Raw genomic sequence first — 27,622 nt, forward strand, 5'->3', positions numbered from 1 at the left:
CTACCACAGGCCTTCCAACTCTTAAGGGGCTAGTTCTTTGATGGACAGTGTCAATTCCTATAGAGGAACCATCAGGCCTTTCTCCGGTTAGGTCAGCTCCCACTCGCAATCCCTAGTTTTTAGCTTGTTTTCAAAGTCTCTTCTTTCAAGCTGCTGCCACTTCCCTATATCGTCTCAGGTCCCTTCCCACTTGGCCCTCAACTTGGGAAGCAGGTCAAGTTTCCCCAATAATCCGTAGGCCAAGGCCTAGGTCTTTAAGGCTTCTGTGCTGCTCCATGTGGGACTGACAGGGTGAGTCAGAGTCAAGGAATGAACCGACCAAGGTCCTAGGGTTTACCGCCGAGGTTTTAGATTTGTCTCAGGCCTTGGTTACTACCCACAGACCACTGTTCTCTGACCAACGGCAGGAGCTAAAGCTCCCACCACGGAGGGAACCAGATTTTCTCTTGGGAGGTATCCGTCCTATAGTTACCATCACAACAGTTGGGAATATCAAGTGTTGTGGATTGCTGCTCTTAACTGACCACAGGGAAGACTGGGTCTTCTCTACAAAAAGAAGGATCGCACTCAGAAATCTGTTGAAGTGTTTAATCTCCCTCCACCAATTACTGTTACTTTTATTTTTAAAAGATATTATTTATTTATGAGAGAGAGAGAGAGAGAGAGATGCCAGCAGAGGGAGAAGCAGGGAGCCCGATGCGGAACTTGATCCCGGGTCCCCAGGATCAGGCCCTGGGCTGAAGGCAGGCGCCAAACCGCTGATCCACCCAGGCTGCCCCCATTACTTTTATTTTTTTTTTAATTTTTTCCCCATTACTTTTATAAAAGTCTTTCTGTTTAAGCTAAATCTGGCATGCTGCAGTTTTGTTTTTTTTGTGTGTGTGTGTGTGTGTGGTAGACACATGATGTTACATTAGTGTCAGGTGTACAACATAGTGATTCAACTTCTCTGTAAGCTCCGCTGGCATTCTGCAGTCTAAAATACCCATATTTTTTCCCGGCTAAGGCCCAGGTGGACGTAGCTAGCTACACCAGAATCCTAGCTAGGAGTGTTGGATTGAGATTGGGAGCAGTGATGCCCTTTCAACAGTTCAGGGTAACACGTTCCTGATGGTTGTTAGGGTTAAGATGGAGATGAAAGGAGGAAAGCAAGACAATGAGGTGTGGATAGAAGGCAGTCAAAAAAGGCACAGTGCCCCTCTCGGGCACTTCCTTCCACCTCCACCCCCCCATGAGAACCAGGCTACTTCTATAAGCTGATGTAGTTGTCTAAAGCCTCAAAACTGGCCAAATGTTCAACTGAGCCTAGGTCAGCCATTTCATCCTATGGGGTCTCCTTTTCTTCCTTGACCTTGAGCGAGTACCTGTTCTATGGCCAGCGGCCAGTGGATGTATGCAGTCTGACGTTCAGGACAGATATTAGGCTGAGATGTCAACTGGGGACTTAGTTTAGGTAAAAGCTGGAGGCCTTGGAAGTGAGTGAGAACAGAAGGAGGAGGGCAAGAAGAGAGGAGAGACGTTTGGAGTTACCAGCGTCAAGGAGAGGATAAAAAGGCTGTGGAAAATTCTGATTAATAGACAAGCAACAGAGGACATGGCCAGCCTGTGTTCACCCAGCCTGGTCAGTGGAAGGGAGCGGTTAGGATGAACGAACAGGATTGGGAAATGTAGCTTCAGGGTGGTCCTCCCAGGGCAGGGGCTAACAGGGACATGAAGGAGGAGAGACTACAGCGCTTGGGCTGTCTCCAACCACAGCAAAGCCCACATTGATCTCTCCCGTATTAGGGCTCTGAATAAGATTGTAATCGAACAAAGGAACCTGCTGCTTTAAAAAAAAGTCACCAAACAACTGACCTACAAAAAACATTTTGAAAAGGTAAAGCCAGGTAAATTGGGGAGCGTAGTATTAAACTTATTTTCTAATAATGCTCAGTGAAGGGAAGACACCTCATGGCAGTGAGTAGCAATCTCAAAACCCACTAAAAAATGCCAAGCTTCCAAACCACCCGGAAATCAGGAATATGGAATATGGACAACCTAAAAGCCAGCTGGTTCCCAGAGAAATGGTTTCTTCACACAATGGGATTGTTGGGTCCTTTAGGCTGGTCCTGGGCTCTTCTCTCACAGACTGCAACACCGGGGACTTGGCATGTGAAAGGCCAGGAGGAAAGGGAATGGAAGGAGATAAAGGAGGAAAGTCTGTGAAATCCTAATAAATACTAGGAATACTTTTTTTTTTAAAGTACACTCCATGCCCAACGTGGAACTTGAACTCAGAACCCCAAGATCAAGAGTCACATGCTCCACAGACTGAGTCAGCCCAGAACCCCAGGCAACTTTATTTTAAATCTCACAACAGCCCGCTGAAGTAGGTATCCTCCTTCTTAGTTACTGAGAAGGAAACTGAGACAGCAACTTGCAAAAGACATCCAGTGACTCAACTGGGATCCTGACCAATAGGTTGGGCTTTTCCCCTTGAAGCTGTACGGTGGTCTGGAGTGGAGAGCAAGCCTCAGATGCCCCTCACCTGGCTCTTCACAAACTGGCAACGGTCTAATACGGCTGGTGGAGGTTCTGTGCGCAGCAGGGTGGCACTGACATCTTTTTGGTGGAGTCACTTAGGTGCAGACCCTCAGTGTCTCGTTCACCACCTACCACAAGCATCCTAAGGAACTAAATGAGTCCTTTTTGTGAATGAGGATGTGTGTGCGCATGCACATGCATGATGCCTATGAGATGGTGTCAGTAGGTGTGACAGTTTTTAGTGGGGCGAGGTAAGGACGCATGGTTGTATGTGGTTGGGAGAAATGTCTTGCTTCTTTGAAGACAGTTTTTGGGAAGGGCCAGAAATCATTTAGAACTATCTGGGCACAAAACACTCCTGAGTTAGGGAGGTAGGGTGGGTAGAGCAAGAGGGAGGCTGTTTTTCTCCAGAAGTCCCAACCCGGATCATGGGCCCTAGTGTGTATAGAGACAGCACATGGGGGAGTAGACAAAGCTCACATTCTGGGTCCAGACCGACTTGACTTGGGCAAGGCACTCTACTGCTCAGTTTACTCACCTATAATTAGGATAATAATCCCTAACTCACACAAAAGAGGCCTCCTGGGAATCAGAACCTGGCTTCCCAATGTGACTTCTCCAAGGAAGGCCCTCCTCCATATCCACCTGCTGTTTTGTCCTGATAGAGTAGGGGAGCAGCGGGGTGGATGTAACCAACACAGCTGGATGGTCACTGTCCCCAAATCAAATACTTTCCCAAAGAATCTGGGACTGGTACTCCCATGTAGGCATCAGTGTAAGGAGTCCAAAACAATAACCCCTGGATCCAGGACGCCTGGGTGGCTCAGCAGTTGAGCACCTGCCTGCTTTCCACCCAGGGCGTGGTCCTGGAGTCCTGGGATCGAGTCCCATGTCAGGCTCCCTGCACGGAGCCTGCTTCTCCCTCTGCCTGTGTCTCTGCCTCTCTCTGTGTGTCTCTCATGAATAAATAAAAAATCTTAAAAAAGAAATCCCTGGATCCCTTCCAAGAGGCCTCCTGTGCCTGATTGCTATGGGCACTGGGCGCTCAGAGGTGAAGTAGATAGAATGGCTATCCTCAAGGAGTTCTGTTCAGGAGGGGATTGCCACCAGGCTGGTGCACTTCAGAGGTGGGGAGTGTCCGCGAAATCTGGTTCTCTGAGTGCAAGTAAACTACTCTGGTTGCCAGTGTTCCATAAGTGACTTCATCCACCATATACCGCTTGCTGTTTAGGCTCACAATCAAATGCCTGGGCCTTTGGCCTCCACAGAAGCTCAGAACTTTACTAGGCATATTATTTTTTTAAAGATTTTTTATTTATTCATTTGAGACAGAGAAAGAGAGAGCATGAGCTGGGGGAGAGGCAGAGGCAGAGGGATAAGCAGGCTTCCCACTGAGCCAGGAGCCGGACATGGGGCTCGATCTCAGGACCTGGAGATCACAACCCGAGCTGAAGGCAGATGCTTAACCATCTAAGCCACCCAGGTGCCCTTTAATAGGTATATTAAAGCATGTTTTATCATCACATTCATCTTCCTAACAGGGCACAGTTTGCTGTTACGCTCTTGTACAGGACAGGAGGCCGGCGGACCCATGGATATTAAGAGACTGAGTGAGAAGCATGGCCTTCAACTTCCAGACTAACGTTCTTTCTGGTCCACTCCTCTGCCTCATCTCACATTCACACAGTACCTGTTATGCCTTCATCTAGGGCAGAACCTCTTGGGAAATAGAACAGAAATCCGAGATGGGGCTCCAGACCCCAGGAGATCTCTGTTCTGAATTAGAAAAACTTGTTTCTCACCCTAGGGAGCCCCCAGTCTGAGACTGAACCTTGACCTCCATGGCCTTGCTAGGTGCTGGGCCTCCCGCTGAATACACTAGTCCTCATCTCCTGGCCTTGCCCCGTCCACAGCCTCCTCCTTCAGTGATCCATCAACCAAGCTACCTCCCAAATTTGAGTCCCCACTTCAAGTGGGATGACCCACTGCCCTTCCCAAATCAGTGTTTCTTACCACCTGTCCTCTCTCCTTAGTGGCAAGCTTCCCTCCCCATCAGAAAACCCCCTTCCCTATGGACCCTGAGTGAGGGAAGGGTCCTTAGAGCCTTTCTACTAACAATTTCCACCCCCATTTCACAGGAGAGAAGCAGGCCCAGGGTAAGAAGTACTTGCCTAAAGATATATCACCAGTCACTGGCCAGGCTCAGTCTAGAGCCCAGATTACCCAACCACTAGCCGCAAACCCTACTACCTCTTCACATACCAGGCCTCGGACTCCTCCTTTCCTTCCATCACGCAAACTGCATTAATCACCCAGGCCCCTTGAGTCTTTCTCAAACACAAAAATTCTTTTCGCTTCCCGTTGCCACTGCTCTGGTCAAGTCCTCATTACATCCCACCAGAATTGTTGGGACAGCCTAACTAGCATCAGGCCCCCACCCTGCCCAAAGGCCCTTCATTTTCTGTACACCCCGCATCGGCCACATGAACTTCCTTTCCTGGATGTCTCAATCAACAGGTCCTTCTTGCTCACGGTGTGCGCTGGCCCCAGGCTCAGCTCTGTTAAGCACAGAGATGTAGGGTGGTCCCTTTCAACTTCTGGTTGAAAGTTAGGACAAACACGGCAAATTATTGAAGGATCTGGGTTAGAGTTTTTGACTTGAACTTAGGCAAGGCTTTCTGGATTGGATGGCCGCGCGAGAGAAAATAAATTTTCCCTTGGCTCCACCATGTACCCCTCCCACCAGAAGATAGATCTCTCTTGTCTCCAAACCGAGTATTACAACAGCCTTTGTGCCTCCCCTTGCCGCCTCCAGGCACCCCTCACTCAACCAGTCCCAGAACCAATCCGGCTACTGGGATGTTGAGCATCTTACCCCGTAGCTTTGAGCCTGTGGTCCTGCGAACATGCTGCCTGCACATGATGCCGTGCAGATGCCGTCTAAGAACTTTAACCAGGTTTTAACCAGAAACCAGGTTTCTGCTGTTTGGTTCCATCTTTCCAGCCCTGATTTCCTTTCCTTTTTTGAAGATCTTATTTATTCATGAGACACACACGAGAGAGAGAGAGAGAGAGAGAGAGAGAGAGAGAGAGAGAGAGAGGCAGAGCCACAGGCAGAGGGAGAAGCGGGCTCGGTGCAGGGGGCCTGATGCGGGACTCGATCCCGGCACCGCGGGGTCACGCCCTGGGTCCAAGGCAGACGCTCAGTCCCTGAGCCCCCGGGCGCCCCCCATCCCACCCTGCAGTTCATCGCTGCAGCCGCCGTCGAAGCTCCTAAACGCTGTGCTCCACTTACCCCTCCGTGCCCTCCCCAGAAGTGACTTGCCCCTTCCTTTCTGCCTGATGAAAGCCTTAGGACCCTGCGGGGCTGCCGCGTCCCCCACGGAGACTTTCCCAGTTCGCCCCCCTGCTCTGGGCTCCCAGGTCTGTCTTTCTGCACGTTGCGGCCTCGCCTGGCGCGGCCGTGCGCGCGGCACACCTGGGGCAGGTGCGGGGCCCTCGAAGGGCACCGGCGAGCCGGTCCCCGGGGCCGCCGCGGCTCTCAGGGCAGGTGCCTCCGCGCGCCCCGGGGGCTCGGCCCCGCTCCTGCGGCAGCCGCCTGGCCCAGGGCCGGGGCGCGGGTCCCCGCCAGCTCCGAGGGCCCCGCAGCGCGGAGGAAGGGGGCCCCGCGCCCCAGGTCGCCGTCCAGCCGCGGGCCTCCGGGAGCCCCAGGGGGCGGCCCCGCGGGAAGGGGCCTCGGCCGGGGCCGCGCTGCCGGCTCGCCGCCACTTAAATTTATTTATTTGATGTTGTCGGGAGCGAGGGAGCGTTCGCGGAAGGGAAGGGAAGGGGCGGGGCGCGGGGCGGGCGGGCCCGGGGCTCTGACGCGGGCGCCGCGCAGCCAATGGCCCGCGGGGGGCGGTCCCCCCCATTCAGGACTCCTCGCCTGGCTCGGAAGGTATGTTAAACAGCTGCTTTTAATTTGGTCTCCCCAATGTCGGGCTTTTGGGGGGCTGGCCGGCCGGCCCGCCGCGGTGCGGGGCTGGGGGGCGCCGGGCTCCGGGCAGGCCGGGGAGGAGCGCTCGGCGCCGCCCGCCCGAGCCCGTGTGCCCCCGAGCCGGCCGGATCCGCGGGCCGGGGGGCGGCCGGGGCGCGCCGGGCAGTCGGCCTCGGTAGGTGTCGGCGGCGGCCCGGCCGGGGAGACCCCCGCCCCCCCCCCCGCTCCTGCGGCGCCCGTAGAGCGATCACGGTGAAGGGCGGAGCGGGGGCGGGGGGCGGGCGCCGGTGGGCGCGCCGCCGGGGGCCGAGCCGGGCGGGCCGGGCCCTCTGCGCGGCGCCGGAGTTGCCGCGAGCGGAGTTGGCGAGCGAGCGGGAGCCCGCGGCTGTCCCCGCGCCGCGCCGCGCCGCGCCGGCAGCCGCCCCGGGGCTCGGCTCGGGCCGCGAACTTGGAGGGGGCGGCGGGCGCGCTCCGGGGCCGCGGTTGTTATGGACTCTGGGGGCGGGGGCAGCGCCGGCCCGCGGGAGGGGCGCCGGGGGCGGGGGCGGCACCGGAAAGAGCCCGGCGCGCCGGCCCGGGCGCCCCGGAGCCCTCCAGGCCGCGAGCCCGCGCGGACCTCAGCCCGGGGGTGTGGGAGCCCCGCGGGCACCCGGGGCGGCCCCGGCGGATGCCTCCTTCCCCGCCCACCCGAGGCCGCGGCGGCGGCGGCGGCGGCGGCGGCCCCTGCCCCTGCCCCGTCCCCTCCCCCGGCTGCGCTGCTCGCCCGCCGACGGGGCGGGGGCGGGGGCTCGGCGTGCGAGCGCGCCCGCGAGGGGGTGGCCCGACTGGGGCGGTGAAGGTCGGGAACTGGGAAAACAGTCTGCACGCTCGGAATCGGGAAAAGGAAATGCATCAGCGGGCGGGGAGGGGCGCGGGGGGCGCGCCTGACAGCCGGGATGGCGGCCGCGGGCTGGAGGGCGGGGCGCCGGCGCGGGGCGGGGGCCGCGGGCCGAGGAGGCGCCGGGCCCGGGCCCGCGGAGCGCCGCGCCGGCCCGGCCGCCACTCCAGGGCCTACCCTGTTTACTATGTACTCCAGCCGCCGCTTGTGCAACCCGCCCGGAGGGGAGCCGGGGGCGGGGCCTGCCCGCGCTCCCGCCCTCCGCGGGCTCCCCCGGAGGGCCCGCCTCCTCTTGTCTTCCATTGGCTGCGCGAGGCTCCCCTCTCTCCTCCTCGGCCCGCCACTGGGCGACGTGCTCGCGAGCTCCGCCTATCGGAGGCCGGGCTGGAGTTTAAGTTGCTAGGATTTTTTTTTTTTCTCCGTGAAGGGCGGAGGGAGGAGCCCTGCGGCTGACGTGCGGCGCAAGGTCCCGCCCCCGCCCCTGATTGGCGCGGCGGGAGGCCCCGCCCCCCGGCCGGGCGCGCGCGGAGGGGAAGTCCACCCCTGCTCCCCGCCCCCTCCTCCAGCCTGTGTGCTCGCTCCGCACATGTGGGAGTCCCGCCTTGCTCCTTCGAACTGTCCTCCCGCCCGGAAGTCCTGGGTCTGGAGTGCTCGGCAGGGGCGGGGCGGGAAGGGGGCGAGGAGAGCCGGGGAGGCACACAATGATGCCTCTAAAGCCGGAGACGGGGTAGCTTTGCGGTGCAGGGAGGGGTTGCAGGCAGCAGTGGGTTTCAGGGGTCCCGGCTTCAGGGGCTCTGCGGGGGTCGGGAGGACACGGTGGGATCTGGCCTCCCGAGCCAAGTACTTAATTTCCGACGCTGAGGCCTGGCCGTCCCCGCGCCCCTTGGCTTCCCGGAGGTCGCCCTAGACTTAAGCTTGAGAACGCCGCGGACGCGGGCAGCCTGTCGCTGGGTGGCTTCATCTGAAACCCTGAGCGACCTAAGAATAGCCTGGGTGCCTTAGGCGTGGTCCAGGGCGGCTCACCCCCAGCTCCCAGAAGTCGGGGGCGGCCCATCCTGCTCGGATTCCAAGTGGCCCTTCAAGGCCAGGGGCATTGTCGCGCGGCACCCAGTCCAGGGAGAAGGGAAGGACGAGCGCCGCTTCGTCCTAACCTCGAGCAGGCTGACTCAAGGGTCCGCTTTCAGAGCTCCGTCCTGGGGCAGGGCTTGGCTCTCCTCCGTTCGCTACTCATGGAGCCCACGGCCCACTGCCTTGCTCTTGCGGCTTGAAGCCATCCTTGCAGTCAGGCCCACCTGTTGCCAGCGCTGGTTGCCGTGCCGTCTCCGCGGGACTGCAGAGGGACGACGAGATAGCACCTGGGCGCAGGTTCCCCAGCGCCTGCCACTTGGGGACTGGTAGGTTGGCTTGGGGGAGTCGCCTTTTTTGCTGGAGAGCGGGAAAACTCTGGTCCCGCCCCCTCCTTTCCTGGCGCTCCTTGAGCGCCCCCCAAAGCAGGGCCAGCGTCCTTTCTCCGCCCCATTTGGGGACTTTAATAAAAGCAACCTCGGCACTGCAAGCACTTTGTCTCTGTGTGTTTGAAGCACTATAACCTACACAGAGAAGGCCTAGGGGCTGCCACGAACACTTGTTGGCCGAAGGACTAGCTGAACAGCCATTCTTACCTTTCGTCACCAACTGCAGGATTTTTATCCTTTGTACGAAGTGTGGGGTGAAGGTTTATTTATGCCGAGGCCTGCCTGCTCTCCTCTTTCCGTTGGAGCGAGCCTCCAGGTCTACCCCGGAGGTCGCAGACGCCTCACACCTCACGCTCCGCCTTCCGGAGGCTTGCCAGGGCGGTGGCTGTTAGGGCCCTGCCTCCATTTCGGTTATCTCCGCCCTTTTAGAAAGACTGCATAGTCAAGTTTAGGGCTTGTCGGCGTTGGAAGTGTGCAGCCACTCCTAGCTCGGGGTGGCAACCCCTGGGGCTCTTTTTCGACTGTGGCTCCCCAGCTCTTAATTCCGTACGCATTGAAAGCAGCCGTACGGATCCGGTTGCTCTGGTTATTTGTGTTTACAAGGCGGCAGCGTGCGGAAATGTAAATTGTAGAGAGAACTGGATAGGATGAAGTCTGTTTTTTATTTATTTATTTATTTATTTATTTATTTATTTATTTATTTATTTATTTATTTATTTATTTATTTATTTTTTGTAAGGGGTCCTTCACGGTTGGTAGTGCTGCTGCCGCCTCTCCCTTTCAAGTCTCAGGGCTCCGGCTCCCAGCTGCTGAGCTCCGCGCCCCCTCCTGTTTCGGGCCCTGGAACTCTCTGCACTTCAGTCTCTGGTGTAAACATTCCACAAAAGGACTGCTAAGGTTCAGCCTCCCCGCGCGGGGCGGGGTCGGCTCCTTCCTCGACGGGCGTCCTGGCCTATGGGGGCCGCTACCGGCGCCGCGCTGTCCAATCGGGTGGCCGGGGGGCGGGGCCTGCGTCGCTTACGGACATCTTACCCCACATCGGTTACTTGCCTTCCTGGGGCAGCCAGGGAGCCCGGGTAGCCTTCCAATGCGCTGCCCGGCGAGGGCGGGAGCCGACTTGTTGGGCCTGTGGCTGCGGGCGCGCGGGGCGGGATGTGCGGGGCCGGCCAATGGGACGCGCGGAGCTCCCCTGCTTCCTCCAATAGTGCGGAGGCGTGGGGGTGGGCTTCAGCGACCCGGCTCCAATAGGCGGGGTTGAGTTAGGGAAGCTCCCCGCCAATAGGGGCGTGGAGAAGGTGAGCGGCTCCCCCGCCCCTCCCAGCCGAGGGGGAAGGGGCGGGCAGCCGGCAGAAGGGGCGCGGCGATTGGCCCGGGCCTTGACGGACGGGCGGGGCGGCCTGTGGCGGGGCGAGGCTGAGTCTTCCCTCCGCGGGGCGGGTCGGGGGAGTGGGCGGGATTTCCCGGGTAACAGAGAAGCGGCCGCGGCGGTAGAGGCGGCGGAGACGGTTTCTCCATCTTTCCCCCCCTCCCCTTCCCCCCTCGGAGTTTCCCTCCCTCCCTCCCTCCCTCCTTCCCAGTCTGGGCCCCGGGGCCTGTGACCGTTCGGCTGGCGGGGAGGAGGCTGCCAGTCCGCCCCGGCGGGCCTGTGCCCGCGCCGTTCTCGGGGCCTCCCCGGTGAGCCCGAGGCGCACGCCGAGAGGGACGCGCGGCGAGAGCCAGAGCGAGGAGCGGCCGGAGCAGCTTTGCGGTGAGAGCACGCCGGGCCGGGGGCGAGGGCGAGGCGGGGCGCCTGGCGGCGGGGAGCGCTGAGCGCCGCACTCGAGGGTGTGTGTACGGGGGGGGCTGACCTCCGCGGCTTCCCGTAGAGCAGGCGGGCGGGAGGTGTGTGGCCGGGCGAGGGGGGCGGGGGGCGGAGCGGGTCAGCGCTCGGTGCGGGAGGGGGAGGAGAGCGCAGCTCCGGTGCGCGCGGAGGGGGCGGGCTCTCGCGCCGCCGCTCAGGGGCGGGGCCGGCGCGCGCGTGCGATGGTGGAGAAAGGGGCGGGGCCGGCGGCCGGGGGCCGCTCGCAGCCGCTGCCCCTCCCCGCCCGCGCCCGGGGGGCGGGGCCTCGCCCGGGCGGGCGGGGGGTCCCGCGTGCGCCCTCGGGGCGCGGCGGGGAGGGGGCGTGCGGCCGGCGTCCCCCCGCCCTCCCCGGATCCGGTTGGCCGGAGGGGCCGAGCGGAGCGGGGATGCCACTCCCCCTGGCCGTCCTCCCCTCCCCCCGGTTTCCGCCTCCTTGGCGAGCGGGGCTCGGGAAAGCCCGCTGTCCGGGCTGGCGGGGAGCCGCGGCGCCCTGCTCGGCCCCGCCCTGCGCCTCGGCGGGGTGGGAGGGGCCCCCGCCGCCTCGGAGCTGCGGAGGTGTCGGACTTACTCCCGCGGCCTGGCCGCGCCTGTCGCCGGGCCCGGGGCTGTTGTCTCGGCTCGGCTCCTCGCGGCGCGCGCGGCTCGGCCCCCGGCCCCGCCCCCGCCCCCGGGTGCTGGGCGCCGGGCGCTGGGGCGCGGTGCCCGGGGCCCCCCGCTGGCGGCTGCAGCCCGGCGGCTGCCGGCGCGGCGACCACGCTTCCGCAGTGGGGACGGTGGGGGAGGGGCGGAGAGTCACCGGGGGCGGCCGTGTGGCCGGGGACAACCTTTCTTGGAGTTCCCTCGACGTTCGTTACTGTGGCTGCGCGGGGCGGGGTTTCCCCGGAGCCAATGGGGTGGTGGGTACTTAGACTTGGCCGCGGCTAGGTGCCCTAGGACTTCAAACCCAGTTTAGCCAGGGGGGAAAAAAAAAAGTCTCTAACTAGGCTGAGATTTTAGAAAAGGGAACGGTTGCATTTACATTTTAACGATTTAAAAAACGATGGGTTTATAAAAGAGGGGGATCCTTATAAAAAAAAAAGACGCGAAAAGACCTCGGACTGGATGCAATACTCTTGATTTCGTCAGCTTTTGCATTTCTGAATGTACAGGTGGTTCTGTGTATGCTTAATTTCCCCCCGAAGAAGTAAGTTGCAATTTACGGGACTGTAGGTGTTCTTGAGAAATCTTCTTTTCTGGTTTTATGTAATTCTGTTAGAACATCTAGACCATTTCTATTTATATTCTATAAAACATGATGTCCTTGGCCCTGTTTTGTTACGGACAGGGTGAGGTCGGGGACTGATGTAGTTTTGTGTATGTGACTTTCCTAGCATTGCCCTCCAACCTGTATTGGAGAGTTGCCTTAGGACATTTCATGAAATACTTTATCTTTTTTTTTTTTAAGATTTTTATTTATTCATGAGAGGCACACAGAGAGAGAGACAGGCAGAGACACAGGCAGAGGGAGAAGCAGGCTCCATGCAGGGAGCCAGATGCAGGATTCGATCCTGGGTCTCCAGGATTAGGCCCTGGGCTGAAGGCGGCGCCAAACCGCTGGGCCACCCAGGCTGCCCTAATGAACTATTTTAGATGAGATTTTTGCTCTGACTTTATACATTCTCTTAAGAGAAATTACATGTTTTTGATACTTTTCATGAGAAAATAAACACAGAAGGAATATATTTATAGACTAATATCTGAGCAAGTTCTCTGCCATTAAATTGTAGATTTGCTCAGTTGGGACTGAGAACTTGCTGCCCTGTTCTATACTCATGTGCGCAGTGTAAGTCTCATCTCAGTTAAGGAAGTAGCAGTGGCAGAGGTAGCTTATTCATTTGAGTAATGGTGACTGTATTGGAATTAGCATGGAGACAGGAAGCCTGGGTGTTTTTTTCTGATGCTGTCAAGTGACAAAGTGAAGATATGGAGAGTCTACAACTGAGGAAGGTTTGGTCAAGACATAGTTGTTCCCACCATTTGCAATGCTGTCTGCTGGGAAACATGGAAGACCTAATTCATGCCCTTAAAGAATATGTTATCTCTTGGTGCACCAGGGTCAGAAGTCTCACATATGCTTGAAGGATTCAAGTAAGAACTGGGTTACACTGTATTAGGAAAGTTTTTGTAAATGCTTTTTACCTAAGTATTAGTGTGATATATATTATAGTTTTGTCAGAGTTGAAGACTTCGGTTAGTGTAGCATTTTGTAATTAAGAAGGTTTTACCGTAAGAATAAGATTTTTTTATTTCTTAAGGAAAAAGGTATGTATATGGTAATTTGATAAGATTCTTGGCAAAGTGTAGTCCTGTTTACCTTTTAAATACAAACAAGATAACTGGAGATCTTTGCAAGGCATATGTTAATGGTTGCAAATTTTAGTCGGGATTACAAGATTATGTCCATGGCATTCAGTAATCTAGTAAAGTGCTTTAAAAGGCTGAGGCCTGGGTGGCTCAGTGATTGAGCCACTCCCTTTAGCCCAGGGCGTGATCCTGGAGACCCAGGATCCAGTCTCAGGTCGGGCTCCCTGCATGGAGCCTGCTTCTCCCTCTGCCTGTGTCTCTCTCTGCCTCTCTCTCTCTGTGTCTCTCATGAATAAATAAATTTTAAAAAAGGGCTTTCTCTTGTGAGTAATACTACTACTAAATTAGTACTAATACTACTAGTTTACTTTCTGTAGATTCTCCTAAAAATGATAGTTAACATGATTTTGTTTTAAAAATTTATTTGAAAGAGTGCGTGCACGTTAGGCGGCGTGAGGTAGAGAAAGAAAGAATCCTCAAGCTGAGTTCCCTACTGAGCGTCAAAACCAGTGCACGGGTGGGGTGAGGGGCTCCATCCCAGGACCCTGAGAGCGGGACCTGAGCCGTCATCAGGCGCCAGCCACTTAACTGACTGAGCCACCCAGGTGCCTCAGTAACATACTTTTTAAAACTATGCCCTTGTCTACTTGAATAATAAGAACTGTCATTTTCTTCGTAAAGATGTATTTATATATCCTAGAGCGAGGGAGGGCACACTAGCTGGAGGGGCAGAGGGAGAGGGAGAGAGAATCTCAAGCAGACTCCCTGCCAGGTCAGGTCAAGATCACTGACCTGAGCTGAATCTGAGAGTGGGAGGCTTCGCTGACTGCCCCACCTAGGCATCCAATAAGAACTTTATTGAGCCCTTATGCTCCAGGCACTGAGTTGGGCACTGTACATTAATCCACTTAATATTCATGATAACCCTGTCTAATGGATACTGTAAAGTCTGTGTTTTAAAGATGAGACAGTGACACAGAGAGGTTAGAGACCTGTGGTTAAGTGGCCATGCCAGATCTGAACGCTAGCATCCACTTCCAGAGTCCCTGCTCTTAACACTACTCGTTTGTGTCCAGTCTGAGGGTAGTAAACAGTGAAGGAACAGTGTCTGTTAAAACCAATTGTGTTTACAAATATATATGTGTGTATATATATGACAAAATTTACTGTTTTAACTATTTTTAAGGGTAAAAATTCAGTGGCATTAAATACACTCACTTTGTTGAACAACCATTATGCCTGTCCATCTCCAGAACTTTTCATCTTCCCAGATTGAAACTCTGTACCTATTAAACAACAGCCCCTTTATTTATTTTTAAAGATGTATTTATTTATTTTAGAGCGTGAGTGCATGCATGAGGTGGGGGGCGGGGCAGAGGGAGAGAGAGAGAAGCATACTCCCCACTGAGTGCTGCAGAGCCCTTCATGGAGCTGGATCTCAGGACCCTGAGATCATGACCTGAGCCTAAATCAAGAGTCAGTTGTTTAACCAAATGAGCCACCCAGGCACCCCAACAACAGCCCCTTTAAATCTCTACCCAGCCCCTAGCAACAACCATTCTACTTTATCTCTGTGTGAGTTTGACTACTTTGGGTATCTTATATAAGTGGAATCATACAGTATTTGTCCTTTTGTGTCTGGTGTATTTTACTTAGAATAACGTCTTTAGGGTTCATCCGTGTTGTAGCATGTGTCAGAATTACTTTCCTTTTTAATGGTGAATAATATTCCATTATATGTATATATATATCACCTTTTTATTTTTTTAAGATTGATTTATTCATGAGAAACACAGAGAGGGGCAGAGACATAGGCAGAGGGAGAAGCAGGCTCCCCACAGAAAGCTTGATGCAGGACTTGATCCCAGGATCCTGGGATCACAACCTGAGCCAAAGGCAGATGTTCAACCACTGAGCCACCCAAGTGTCCCTATATATCACCTTTTCTTGATTCATGTATCAGTGGACATTTGGGTCGTTTCCACCTCTCAGCTATTGTGAATAATGCCACGAAGAACATGAGTATATAAATACTGCTTCAAGTACCTGCTTTGAATTTTTTTGGGTATATACCCAGAGGTGGTCAAATGGTAATTCTGTGTTTAAGTTTTTGAGGACCCACCAGTTTGCTTTTGAAAGCAGCTTTGAGGGAAAAGATTGGGACTCAGATTCTAAAGGGGAATTGAGTCAACACCCATTTCTTGACCACTTTCTTGAATAGCTCTGGGCTGACACAGGAAGAATCTTTGTCCTGGAAAAGTTTACATTCTTTGAAGGAAAGGCAAATATACACATGATGATTTTTCTACACGTCAGTATAAGTTGAGTGTCATGAGAGTCAACTAGAAAGAGCTGAAAGGAATTCAAAGGAGGGAGAGCCTACCTTTGGGGTGGAGGTAGAGAGAACACTGAATGAACAAGAGGAGGGTGAAGCCTGAAACCATAGATCCAGTTGAAGCAAGTTATTAATTGAATAACCTTAGACATCTCAAAGTACTCCAAGAGAGTGCTTTGGGGTGTTAGGAGTGGCATTATGTTGAAATTCGCACATGAATTGTAGTCTCTTACAGAGTTTGTGAATCCTGTTCTCTTCAGTTTGCAGACCTGATTGCTTCTACTGCTTTGGAAGGTGTTTAAGAATCATAGTGAAGAAATTATGGATTTGGCACATATGTTACTGCTACCCTGTCAAGCTCAAGATACACTCATATGGCCAACTATTGTTTCCTAATACTTCCTTTCCTTCACATGTCTTCCTATTTCTACTTCAATAAGTGAGTAGTAGAAGTAATGTCTTGGAATTTTTATCTTTTTGTGGTTACAGCTTAAGTAAATAATTCTGGATATTTGTTTTTTTTGTTGCGGTTACGTTTATCCAGTAACATACCCAGCAAGGTAGTCTGTCATTCTGCCTTTATTGCATTATATTCTTTACAAATATTTCAAAGATTTTTGTTTTGTGCCACCCTTTTTTTTTTTTTAAGTAGGTTCCCTCCAGCGTGGTGCCTAACTCACGAACTGGAGATCAAGACCTGAGCTGGGATCAAGAGTCGGGCATTTAACTGACTGAACCACCCAGGTGCCCCCTGCCACTTTTTTTTTTTTTAAGATTATTATTTATTTGAGAGAGAAAGTGCAGGGGGGTAGGAGCAGAGGGAGAGGGCTGAGCAGACCCTGTGCTTAGCGCAGTGTATTGTGGGGATCAATCCCATGACCCTGAGATCATGACCTGAGCTGAAATCGAATCGGAATGTGCAACCGACTGAGCCACCCAGGTGGCCCTAAATATAAATTCTCATTGTCTTTAGACAGTTACCTGTCTTGTCTTTTAACAACACATTAAAGACAAAAAAACAAAACAAAACATTAAAGACACTGAAAAACCTTGGCTTTCTTTATTTATGTAACTTTGTTTTGGGGTCTCTTTATTCTAAAGACCTACCTAGTGAGATTTGTTGTCATGTATAACCAAACATATAGAGGTTTTTGTCCCTGTACATTTGTGGGGCTACTGGTTTTCCTCACGGAGGGCTATGCCAATGACTTAGTCCATCTAGACCAGGACTTAACTTCCGTGATAGGCTCAGTGTGTAGGATACTATTGGCACATAATAGGTGATATAAAGTATACAAACTGAACTCAAATTGCATCTTAAAGTTTAACTAGAGGCTACTACGTCTGTTTAGTGGCAGTTGGCTTCACAGTTTGGCATTTACTAACAGCAGTTTGGAAGGCAAATCTCTCTTCTTTGCTCCTCCATTCTTTTGCTTTTGTACCACACACCACCTTTCCATCTTTTTTTTTTTTTTTTAAGATTTTATTTATTTATTCATGAGAGACACAGAGGCAGAGACACAGGCAGAGGGAGAAGCAGGGTCCCTGCAGGGAGCCCGACCTGCGACTTGATCCTGGGTCTCCAGCATCACGCCCTGGGCTGAAGGCGGCGCAAAACCCCTGAGCCACCCGGGCTGCCCACCACCTTTCCATCTTGTGTGTGTTTGTGTTATTTGTACTTAGAGCATCATGGATGCAGGCACTTCCTCAGCCCTGCTGATATGATATCCTTGCTGATTTGTGGGCTGTTTATATTAAAGGACATACAGGTCTATAGTCCCTAGTCTGCAGCTCTGAAGCACAAGAATTTTTGTTTGTTTTTTGGTAAGTTGGTTTCCACAACTAATTAAGGGCCACCAGGGGCTCCTGGGTGGCTCTGTCCGTGAAGCATCTGCCTTCGTCTCAGGTCATGATCCCAGGATCCTGGGATAGAGCCCCACATTGAAGTCTCTGCTCTCCACGGAACCTGCTTCTCTCTCTCCCTCTGCTGCTCCCTCTGCTTGTGCTCACTCTCTCTGCCAAATAAATAAATCTTTTTTTCAAAAAAACTAAGAAAAAAAATAATTAAGGGCCATCAGCCTGGTTGAGACTGGCTCACTTGGTGCAGAAATGTGAATGTGCTTAATTAAGGATGGTTACCTTGTGTACTATATCACCTTTCTAAAATAAAACAATGCTGATAACTCCCAAATTTCTCTAGCTGGAGACCTCTCCCCTGTACTGTAGACAAATAACCAGTGGCCCACTTCATATTTCCTCTTGGATATTTAATAGGTGTTTGACTTCTGTTTTTCCGTCTTTTTTCATATTTGATTTTCAGCAAATCCTATTTGCTCTATATTCAAAATATTACCCAGATTTTGGCCACTTAATACCACCACCTTCCTCCCAGCTATACCAGTGAATTCAACGACATCTCTAGCTTGGATTATTTCAGTTACCTTAACTGTTCCTCTGCTTTGTTACTGCCATTCTTTAGTATGTTCTCAGCACAGCAGTCCAAGTGAGTCTCTTAAAGCTTAACTCAGATCATGTTGCTTTTCTGCTTAAAACCCACCAATGGCTTCCCATTTCAGTCTGATTATCAAGCTTGGGTCCTTATGACATCTGAGAACAAACATTATGTGCTCCTTTGCCTACTACCCTCAGCCTCGTTACCACTCTGACTTCATTTTCTACCAGTCTGTCTTTCCTCCATTCTGCTCCAGCTAGACAGCCTTTTTTGCTATTCTTGGAAGATATTAAGCACATATATGCATCAGGGTCTTTGCATTTTCTGTTCTGTCTGCCTATAATGCTTCCCCTAACATGGTTAGCTTTTTATTTCCTTTACCCAAAAGTTACCTTATCAGTGAGGTATTCTTTGGATATTCATATCTAAAACTTCAGAAACCCTTCTCTTCTTTTTCTTCTTAGCGCTGTCACTGTATAGTGTTCTGAATACCTTGTGTACTATCTTTTTTTTCCCACTAAAAGGTAAACATCATGAAGGTGGAGATTTTTGTTTGGTTTACTGCTATATCCCTAGCTCCTAGAACAATGCCTCGTGAATATTAGAGGGTGCATGCATGAATGAGTGAATGATTTGATTTCTACCATAGACAAGACCGTTGGCTACGCAGTGGAGGATACAAAGCTGGTTAGAGGTGTACCCAGACCTGTTGGGGGCAGACATATAGCCAATAGAATAAAGGTAGGATGAAGTTAAGTGACTCATCTGCCTACCCCCCCCTTTTTTTTTTTGCCTACCCCCTTTAACTGTCTTAAGTCCTATTTTTTTTTTTTTTTTTTTTTTTTGAGAGAGAGAGCAAGACAGTTGGGGTGGTAGGGCAGAGGGAGAGGGCCAGAGACAGAATCTTAAGCAGGTTCCACATTCAGCACATAGCCTGAAGGGGGCTCCATCTTATGGTCATGATCTGAGCCAAAATTGAGAGTTGAATGCTTAACTGACTGAGCTGCCCAGGTGCCCCTGAAGTTCTGTTCTTTACAATGCTTTCTTTATAGCTGTAGCTAGCTTATCTTCTATTATTTATGCTCAGGCTGTTGTTTTATACCGTTTTCAGTTAATTTATAGAAACCTTGTCATATAAACTAAATGTCCATATCTTTTAGAACAGGGTTACAGGATGATTTTCTTCTTTCATATTCCTATATTATTAATACTTAAATTTTTTTAACTTTCCATTTTGAAATAATCTTAGACTTCAAAAGAAGTTGCAAAAATAATACAAAGAATTGCCATATAACCTTCACCCGGATTTCCCAAATGTGTCTTACAAAACTGTAGGACAGTGATCTAGGTCTAAAAGTTAACATTGTTACAATTTTTAATACCTTTTGAGTTGAACTAAAGTTTGCTATTCATTTTCTGCTTACAGAGTCAGTATCATTAGGACCCACTCTTAGTTTTGAATTTCTTTTTGAGCTGTACTAACTACTTGTAAAGAGTTAATTCATGACCTTTATTTATTGTAAGTCTTTGAAAGAACAATGAGACGGGGGTACCTGGGTGGCTCAGTTAAGCATCTGACTCTTGATTTCAGCTCAGGTCATGATCTCAGGGTTATGGGATGAAGCCCCCTCTCCAGGCTCCACACTGAGCATGGAGCCTGCTTAAGATTCTCTCTCTTGTCCTCCTCCTCTACACACGCCCCCCCCCCAACTCTCTGGTGCTGCTGTTCTCTCTCTTAAAAAAAAAAAGAAGAAGAAACAGAGATTATTTACTTACTTTTTATTTTTTATTTTTTTTTAATTTTTATTTATTTATGATAGTCACACAGAGAGAGAGAGGCAGAGACACAGGCAGAGGGAGAAGCAGGCTCCATGCACCGGGAGCCCGACGTGGGATTCGATCCCGAGTATCCAGGATCGCGCCCTGGGCCAAAGGCAGGCGCCAAACCGCTGCGCCATCCAGGGATCCCTTTACTTACTTTTTAATAGTATAAACTCATTTAGCGGGCAGCTTGGGTGGCTCAGCGGTTTAGCGCCACCTTCTGCCCAGGGCCTGATCCTGGAGATCCGGGATCGAGTCCCACATCAAGCTCCCTGCATGGAGCCTGCTTCTCCCTCTGCCTGTGTCTCTGCTTCTCTCTGTCTCTCATGAATAAATAAATAAAATTTAAAAAAAAAACTCATTTAGCTATTAGGGTTATACATGTAAACTATATTATGGGATCTTAATATTCGTAGTTTTCTTGTAGCTTGAAACATTCTGGTATTTCATCATCCTAGGAATTATTTCATTACTGCTCATCAGTTATTCCCTATTATATTAAAAAAGACTAAAATAGTAAAAATAGGGAAGAATGATGGCATTGCCCAGAAGGAGAATTCAATGGTAAAATAAATCATCACTATTACACTTCAGTTTTCTTACTGCTTTGCCTGAAGCATTATAGCATCTTTCAAGAAAGTGTACAAGAAGTTGGGAGATACCATCTTAAACATTCTGTAAGACATTAGCATCTGGGGAATATGACCATATTTTATACTATTTTTACAACTTTTTTAAGGTTTCAGGAAACATATTTGGTAATCCTTAATTTTTTTGCCTCCTGTAATGGCAAAGAGAAGAAAACTAATGGACCCACTAGAGGAGCTACTAGACAGACTACTAGAGGAGCTAATAGACAAACAGTTCAGCAGACAGCAGCAGACTAGACTGGGGTGATGATGGTAAAACTGACTATGAGCCAGTTTGCAGACTGTGTAGTATGTATGTATGTATGTATGTATGTATTTATTAAAAGCTTTTATTTATTTATTCATGGGAGACCCAAAAGAGAGAGAGAGGCAGAGACATAGGCAGAGGGAGAAGCAGGCTCCTTGCAGGGAGCCCCATGCGGGACTCGATCCCAGGACTCCAGGAACACACCCTGGTTTGAAGGCGGGTGCTCAACCACTGAGCCACCCGGGCGTCCTGACTATATAGTCTTTAGATGACGATATGATGGATTTTCTCAGAATGAAGAATTTATGTGTGCACCATGTATTTTTGAGGGACGGGTAAGAAAAAATGATGTCCTCATCCAGGTAGCCATTTCAGCAAGAAGGACTTCAGAATGAAATATTTCAACATGAATCAGAACCATTTTAATCTGCTAAAAGGGTGTACAATTGTATTCTTTAATCTTTCAGGATGTTTATGCACCAAAACTGACTTGTGAGTGGACACTTGGTAAAGGCGGGTGTACAGAGGTGATTGGAAGGAAACAAGATACAGAAATGAAAAAAACAACATTGGATTGGTCATTCTAATTGGCATTTATTAGCCTAAAACTGAGAATGCCTACAGTTATGGAACAAAGACAATGATTGTTCTCTCCAATAAAATTAAGTTTTCAAAGTATTGTGTTTGGTGATGAAAAAAAAGTTCCAGAGTGATGATAAGCTAGAACTTTACTAGAGATGTATCTGAAATCAAAATATACAGAGTGGCTGTGTTCCAACTTCATGGGTGATAGTTGGTGACGAGTCAGTTGCGTTTTAAAGGATATTGCCTGTTTTGGGTATTTATATCTTCAAAACCAGGGAAAAAAACCCCAGGAAAATAGAGAATAAAAATTTGGATTTGCAACTTTTTTTAAAAATTTTGTTTTTATTTTAGAGAAGTGGGAAAAACAGGGAGATCATCTCAAGCAGACTCCATGCTGAATGTGGAGTCCAGTGAGGAGCCAGGGGCTCAATTCCACAACCCTAAGATCATAACCCCCACTGAAATGTGTCAGTGTTTAACCAAATGAGCCACCCAGGTGTCCCTGCCTTTTTTTTTTTTTTTTTTTAAGGATTTATTCCCTTACTTTAGAGAGAGTGCGCATCTGTGGGCACTTGGGAGTGAGGGGGGAGAGGCGGAAAGCGAGAAATCCAAGCAGACTCTCTTGAGTGCAGAGCCCAACTCAAGGCTTGATCCCACCACCTAGACATCATGACGTAAATTGAAATCCAGAGTCTAGTTCCTAACGGACTGAGCCACCTGGGTGCCCCTAGGCACCCCTGCTATTTAAATTCTTACTAAAGTTTCTAGTAAAGTTTTTCACCAACATGGTAAATGATAACATTTTTCTGATACACTGAAGGTTCAAGGTAAATCATGTGTTATAAAGAAAGTAGTGATGTGTTTTGGTCAACCAAGATGACTGTTCTGAGCAGCCTTGATAAAAATTGTTGTCATACCACAGTATAGTGTAATCCCACCAAAGCTCACAAAAGGTTATGTGCCAAATGGGGTAGCATTATATTAGATAGAGGCTTCTCAACCTGGCATTATTATATTTTGGCCAAATAATTCTTTGTTGTGGGGATTATCCTGTGCATTGTAGGATGTTTGGGAATTCGTGAGATGCCAGTAGCACTCCTGTCCCCTAACTGACAACCCAAAAATGGCTTCTGACATTGACAGATGTGCCTGGGGGGGCAAACTCTTGTGATTGAGGCCTACGTCATTAGAAGAATATAAAGCTGATTCAGGGAGGCATGGGTATTAGGTCTTGTGTTTTAAGAAGAATGGGTTGTTAATTTTGTTTTGTTTAAGATTTTATTTATTTATTTTTAAAAGATTTTATTTGTCAGAGAGCACACAGAGGAGCAGGGGGAGCCGCGAGCAGAGGGAGGAGCAGGCTCCCCGCTGAGTAGGGAGCCCAATGTGAGGCTAGGTCCCAGGACCCTGGGATCATGACCTGAGCCGAAGGCAGAATGTTTAACTGACTGAGCCACCAGACACCCCTAATTTGTGAAATTTAATTTAAATGAAAACATAAGATTCTTTAAAGTTGGGTTTTCCATTTGGATTTTTTTCTTTTTAAAAATATTTTATTTATTCATGAGAGACAGAGAGAGAGAGAGACAGGCAGAGAGAGAAGCAGGCTCCATGCAGGGAGCCCGACGTGGGACTCGATCCTGGGACCCCAGGATCACACCCTGAGATGAAGGCAGATGCTTAACCACTTTGCCACTCGGGTATCCCACCATTTGGATTTTAATAATCATGGAGAACTGTCTAGATTTCTAGGAGGCCAACTTTTTACTGTGATGAAAGACATTTTAGGTTGTAGAACTAGAAAATCGGTTTTTATATTTATCATTGTGAAAAGGTTAGCTTTTACCTCTGCCCTTCTAAGATTTGTCTAAGTGTGACACGTTGGCTTGCCAGCTGTTTGCCCTATTCCAGAAGACTGTCCTACAATATCCGAATTATCCTGCTCTGCTTGCTTTATTTGGGAATTACGATTTCTTTGCATGATGATTTGGAGCTATTCCCACTTTTTATTCTAACACATGGCCAGATGACTTTTTAGTGTTCTGCTGCCATTGTTTGTTCACATTAGTCTTTCTTCACTAGTTTCTGCCCCTCAAAGTGCTTTTTTTCTTGTTTAAATTCTGTCTTCATAGACTAGAGTTCTGATAACAGTGTAAACTCCAAATCTGAAGCAGTCGGAGACCATAGTGGCAGATGAAAATCATGTCAGCTGAAAGCAGGGCTTGAAAGTAGCTTTGTGTCTGATTCTTGTAGATCCATTATTTGGCACTCGAATACTTTATAGTTTGGAATTTCACTGTACCTCTCTGCAAGCAGGATACTATTGTCTGTCCAGTATTTCTACTCCAGATTGGTCATGCATTCCAAGGAGAGAGTCTAGCTCCTTGCCATGTGACTTTGAACAGGTCACTTAATTTCTTTTGAGTATCAGTTTCCCCTCTAAATAGTGTTCTGGGTGTGCCCACCTGTTGGTCTGTTGGGAAGAGCACACTGATTTATAGCAGTCTTGATTGGAAGACTTGGTTGTTGTAGGGCAGGAAATCTGTCCTATTCATTGCTGGACCCCCAGCACAAAGCACAGGGTCTGGCTTGTATAGATCCCTGGGAATTATTTGTGGAATAAATGAATTGGCAAAGACTATAAATGGCTCATTGTCACCTGCAATTCCAAAGTTACTGTAATATTTTAATCTCATCCTGTGTAACCCTCATGCCCTAATTCATTCCTAATTTTCAAGATGTAACCAGACATTTACTTTGTCTGTAGAGTTTTTTTCCAGTATACACATTTTCTACTCTTTACCAATTTTTTTTTTCTCTTTACCAAATTTGTAGTACTTGTACCACACATGAGCTGGTTTGTATTGTTAGCCTTTTCTCCCAACATTTTATTAAGAACAATTTCCAAATATACAGCAAAGTTGATAGAATTTTATAGTGAACACCCATATATATATATATATATATACAAGATTTTACATTACCGTTTTATTTTAGTAGTATTATTTTTAAAGATTTTATTTTATTTATTCGTGTGAGACACACACACAGAGAGAGAGAGAGAGAGAGAGGCAGAGACACAGGCAGGAGGAGAAGCAGGCTCCATGCAGGGAGCCCAACGTGGGACTTGATCCTGGGACTCCAGGATCAGGCCTTGGGCCGGAGGTTGGTGTTAAACCTCTGGCCACCCAGGGATCCCTACATTACCATTTTAATAGTACTTGCTTTGTCTATCCGTTCCATCCAAACTAATTTCTCGATGTATTTCAAAGTAAATTTTTAGTACACTTTCACTGAAGTCCTTGAGCATGTGTATCCTTAACTAGAGTTCAGTATTTGTTTATAGCTTTTTCCTTCTGGTGCAAAATTTATAGCGAGATGCACAAATCTTAAGAGTACAGTGTGTGGGTGTTGAAATCACACTGTATATACTCTGTAGCTTGTTCTTTTCACTTAATAGAATGTTTTGCAGGGTTTTCTTTATAGGGAACCCCTATCTTTCTAATTGCTGTATAGTTTTCCCAATATGGATATATCAATTTCATTCAGTTATTGATAGACATTTAGATTTTTCATACTTTGCTGCAGTAAATATACTTGGCAGATATAAAGGATAGACACCTAGAAGTGGAATTTCTAGATGAAAGGGTATGCCCATTTTAAATTTAAAAATTTAATGGATGCTACAAATTGCCAACCACATGGTCTATACCAATTAAAACTTCTTTTCAGTAGTATTTTCTTATACCCTCAAGCCACACTCCGTATCATCATTCTCTCTTAATTTTTGCCTGTTGCTTTGGGGATATCATTTTACTTTATATTTCTCTGATTACTAGTGAGGCTATATACAGTCTCCCCAAGTAGTTTTCGTAGGACACCACCTTCATATCTACTCTCTGAATATTTGCTAATTGAAAGAGTGAATGCTGCCCAAGCCTTCCCACTTTGTTGGGTTGAGACTGAAAGGATGAATGAGCTAAGTGTGGGAGAGGTTAAAGATAGCTGAGTTGCTCGTTGCATGTGTGTCTTAAGTAAAAGTAAAGGTTTCTTCTCCCTTCTGTGAGAGGTCGGAGGTACTGAGGTGGTTAAGAATTCGGGCTCTGGAGGCAGATTTGGTGGATCGATATTCCAGCTTTGCCTATTAGCTGTGCAGCCTTGGGCAGTTTACTTTATCCTCGTATTTCAGTTTCTTCAAAATAGAGAATAACACCACCTTATAGGTTTGTTGTGGGGATTATAATAATATTTATAAATTGTGTAGAATGGTGCTTGCAATTTATTATATGCTAACTATTATTATATTAACCATTACTCTTGTTCTTTCCCTTCTGCATGGTCAGTATTTGAGTGTGTGTGATATGTTAACACTGTGCGGAATGCAGACAAAGTGGAAAGAGACCCTGCCTTGAAGGAGCTTTAGATGTTGGAAAAGCCCTAAAGAGACCAGACTGGATTCCTAGCCAGAATATTACTAGACTTTTTGCATCCTGCAGGAAAGAAAATGTTCCTTCATAGAGGAATATTATTAATAAGGGATTCTGGAATCTCCTTAGTGGTTTTTTTTTTTTTTTTAAAGATTTATTTATTTATTTATTCATGAGAGACACAGAGAGAAAGGCAGAGACACAGGCAGAGGGAGAAGCAGGCTCCATGCAGGGAGCCCGATGTGGGACTCGATCCCAGATCCTGGAATTCCGCCCTGAGCAGCAGACGGACGCCCAATCACTGAGCTACCCAGGCGTCCCAGTCTCCTTAGTGTTAAGGAATATTAAGAGTCAAAAGTATCCTAAAAATGATCTTTTCCAACCTTCTCATTTTATAGTTGGAGAAACAAACTCACAAAGAATGAGGAAGTTGTTGGCAAGTCTAGAACCATTGTCCTCTTACTCCTAGCCTATTACTCTTTCATGATACCATTTAATTGTTGAAACAATTGATATGGGATCCCTGGGATCCCTGGGTGGCTCAGCGGTTTAACGCCTGCCTTCGGCCCAAGGCGTGATCCTGGGGTCCCGGGGTCGAGTCCCACAGCCCGTGTTGGGCTCCCTGCGTGGAGCCTGCGTCTCCCTCTGCCTGCGTCTCTGCCTCTCTCTCCCTCTCTCTCTGTGTGTCTCTCATGAATAAATAACTTAAAATCTTTAAAAACATATTTTAAAAAAAGAAACAATTGATATTTTAAAAATTAGACCACAATGATAGTACTAGGTTTTGAGAGGAGTTAGGAAGAAGCCTTGACTGTTTTTGTAAGCATGCGAATATGTAATGAATGTTAGGAATGATGGCATTTGAAGAGAAAACTAGAGAATAAGAAAAAAGAAAGGTGTAAAAATTTTCTTTTTACTTAAAAAAATTTTTTTTATTAAAAAAATTTGTTTTAAAGATTTATTTATTCATGAGAGACACACACAGAGAGAGGGAGAGGCAGAGACACAGGCAGAGGGAGAAGCAGGCTCCATGCAGGGAGCCCGATGTGGGACTCGATCCCGGGACCCCAGGGTCACGCCCTGAGCCAAAGGCAGACGCTTAGCCACTGAACCACACGGACGTCCCATATTTTCTTGTTTTTAAATTGGAGGTTATTTTTCAATCCTGTAGTCCCAAGTTAATTCAGACCATGTTTTTATTTAAACTTCAGTCGTTCATTTATGATACGCTGTCCACTGTGGGGGCTGTGTGTACAAGCATCCACTTAAACTAGCCAGTGATCATCTTCAGGATGAAGTAGATATTTGGTCTGGGAGTTGAGCTTCTAGTAAATGCACGCAACTGGTCCTAAATTGTACACATCACATTGCAGTGTGGACTGGTTTGCATGTTGATGCTTTTGGTTTCTGCAGGTTTTGTGGTGCATCCCTGAGCATGAACGCAGAATGAAGCGACGTTTGGATGACCAGGAGTCACCGGTGTATGCGGCCCAGCAGCGTCGGATCCCTGGTAGCACAGAGGCTTTTCCTCACCAGCACCGGGTGCTTGCCCCTGCCCCTCCTGTGTATGAAGCAGTGTCTGAGACCATGCAGTCAGCTACGGGAATTCAGTACTCTGTGACACCCAGCTATCAGGTACGCTGGAGCCCAGCAAGGGACTTGGTGTAAGGGAGGATCATTGGTGATTTTGTCCAATTAAAAAAAAGTTGTATTAAGCATCCAGTTAGATATAAAATTATATTTATGAAATATCCATAAGTAAGATATAACAAATAACAGAAACAATGTATACTTGTGTGCTCACTTCGCAGGTTTTTAATTCTTTGTTATCTTTTAATTATTTCTATTTTAAAAATGTTTTTAAGTAATCTCTACACCCAGTGTGGGTCTGAGACTCACAGCCCTGAGATCAAGAGTCATGTGGTCCACTGACTGAGCCAGCCAGATGCCCCTAAATCATTTTGTTTATACCTCTAGACAATAAAATTGTTTAGTTTGGGTATTTTTGAACTTTTATGTAAATGAAAACATATATTTTTATTCTTTTTTATTTTTTTATTTTTATTCTTTTAAAGGATTTTTTTTTTAATTT

General features: G+C 49.0%; 1 protein-coding gene across 6 annotated transcripts in view; it reads left to right on the forward strand.

The window, feature by feature from the left end:
• Positions 1 to 6,448: 6,448 nt before the first annotated feature.
• The window catches only part of SIN3A (SIN3 transcription regulator family member A), a 73,592-nt gene continuing 52,418 nt past the window's right edge, over positions 6,449 to 27,622 (forward strand). Inside the window, exons 1-3 of one of the 6 annotated variants that reach the window (XM_055319902.1) lie at positions 10,384 to 10,577; positions 15,609 to 15,787; positions 26,944 to 27,165. In XM_055319902.1, the coding sequence (XP_055175877.1) occupies positions 26,977 to 27,165 (189 nt within the window). In that variant the 5' untranslated portion in view covers positions 10,384 to 10,577; positions 15,609 to 15,787; positions 26,944 to 26,976. Of the gene's footprint in view, positions 6,461 to 8,140; positions 8,771 to 10,381; positions 10,578 to 11,735; positions 11,854 to 15,608; positions 15,788 to 26,943; positions 27,166 to 27,622 lie in introns of those variants that run through there. The other 5 variants (XM_055319903.1, XM_055319904.1, XM_055319905.1 and 2 more) reach the window with 5 other exon arrangements.

The sequence above is a fragment of the Nyctereutes procyonoides genome, unplaced genomic scaffold (genome assembly GCF_905146905.1).
Source record: "Nyctereutes procyonoides isolate TBG_1078 unplaced genomic scaffold, NYPRO_anot_genome, whole genome shotgun sequence".
Classification (NCBI taxonomy): domain Eukaryota; kingdom Metazoa; phylum Chordata; class Mammalia; order Carnivora; family Canidae; genus Nyctereutes; species Nyctereutes procyonoides.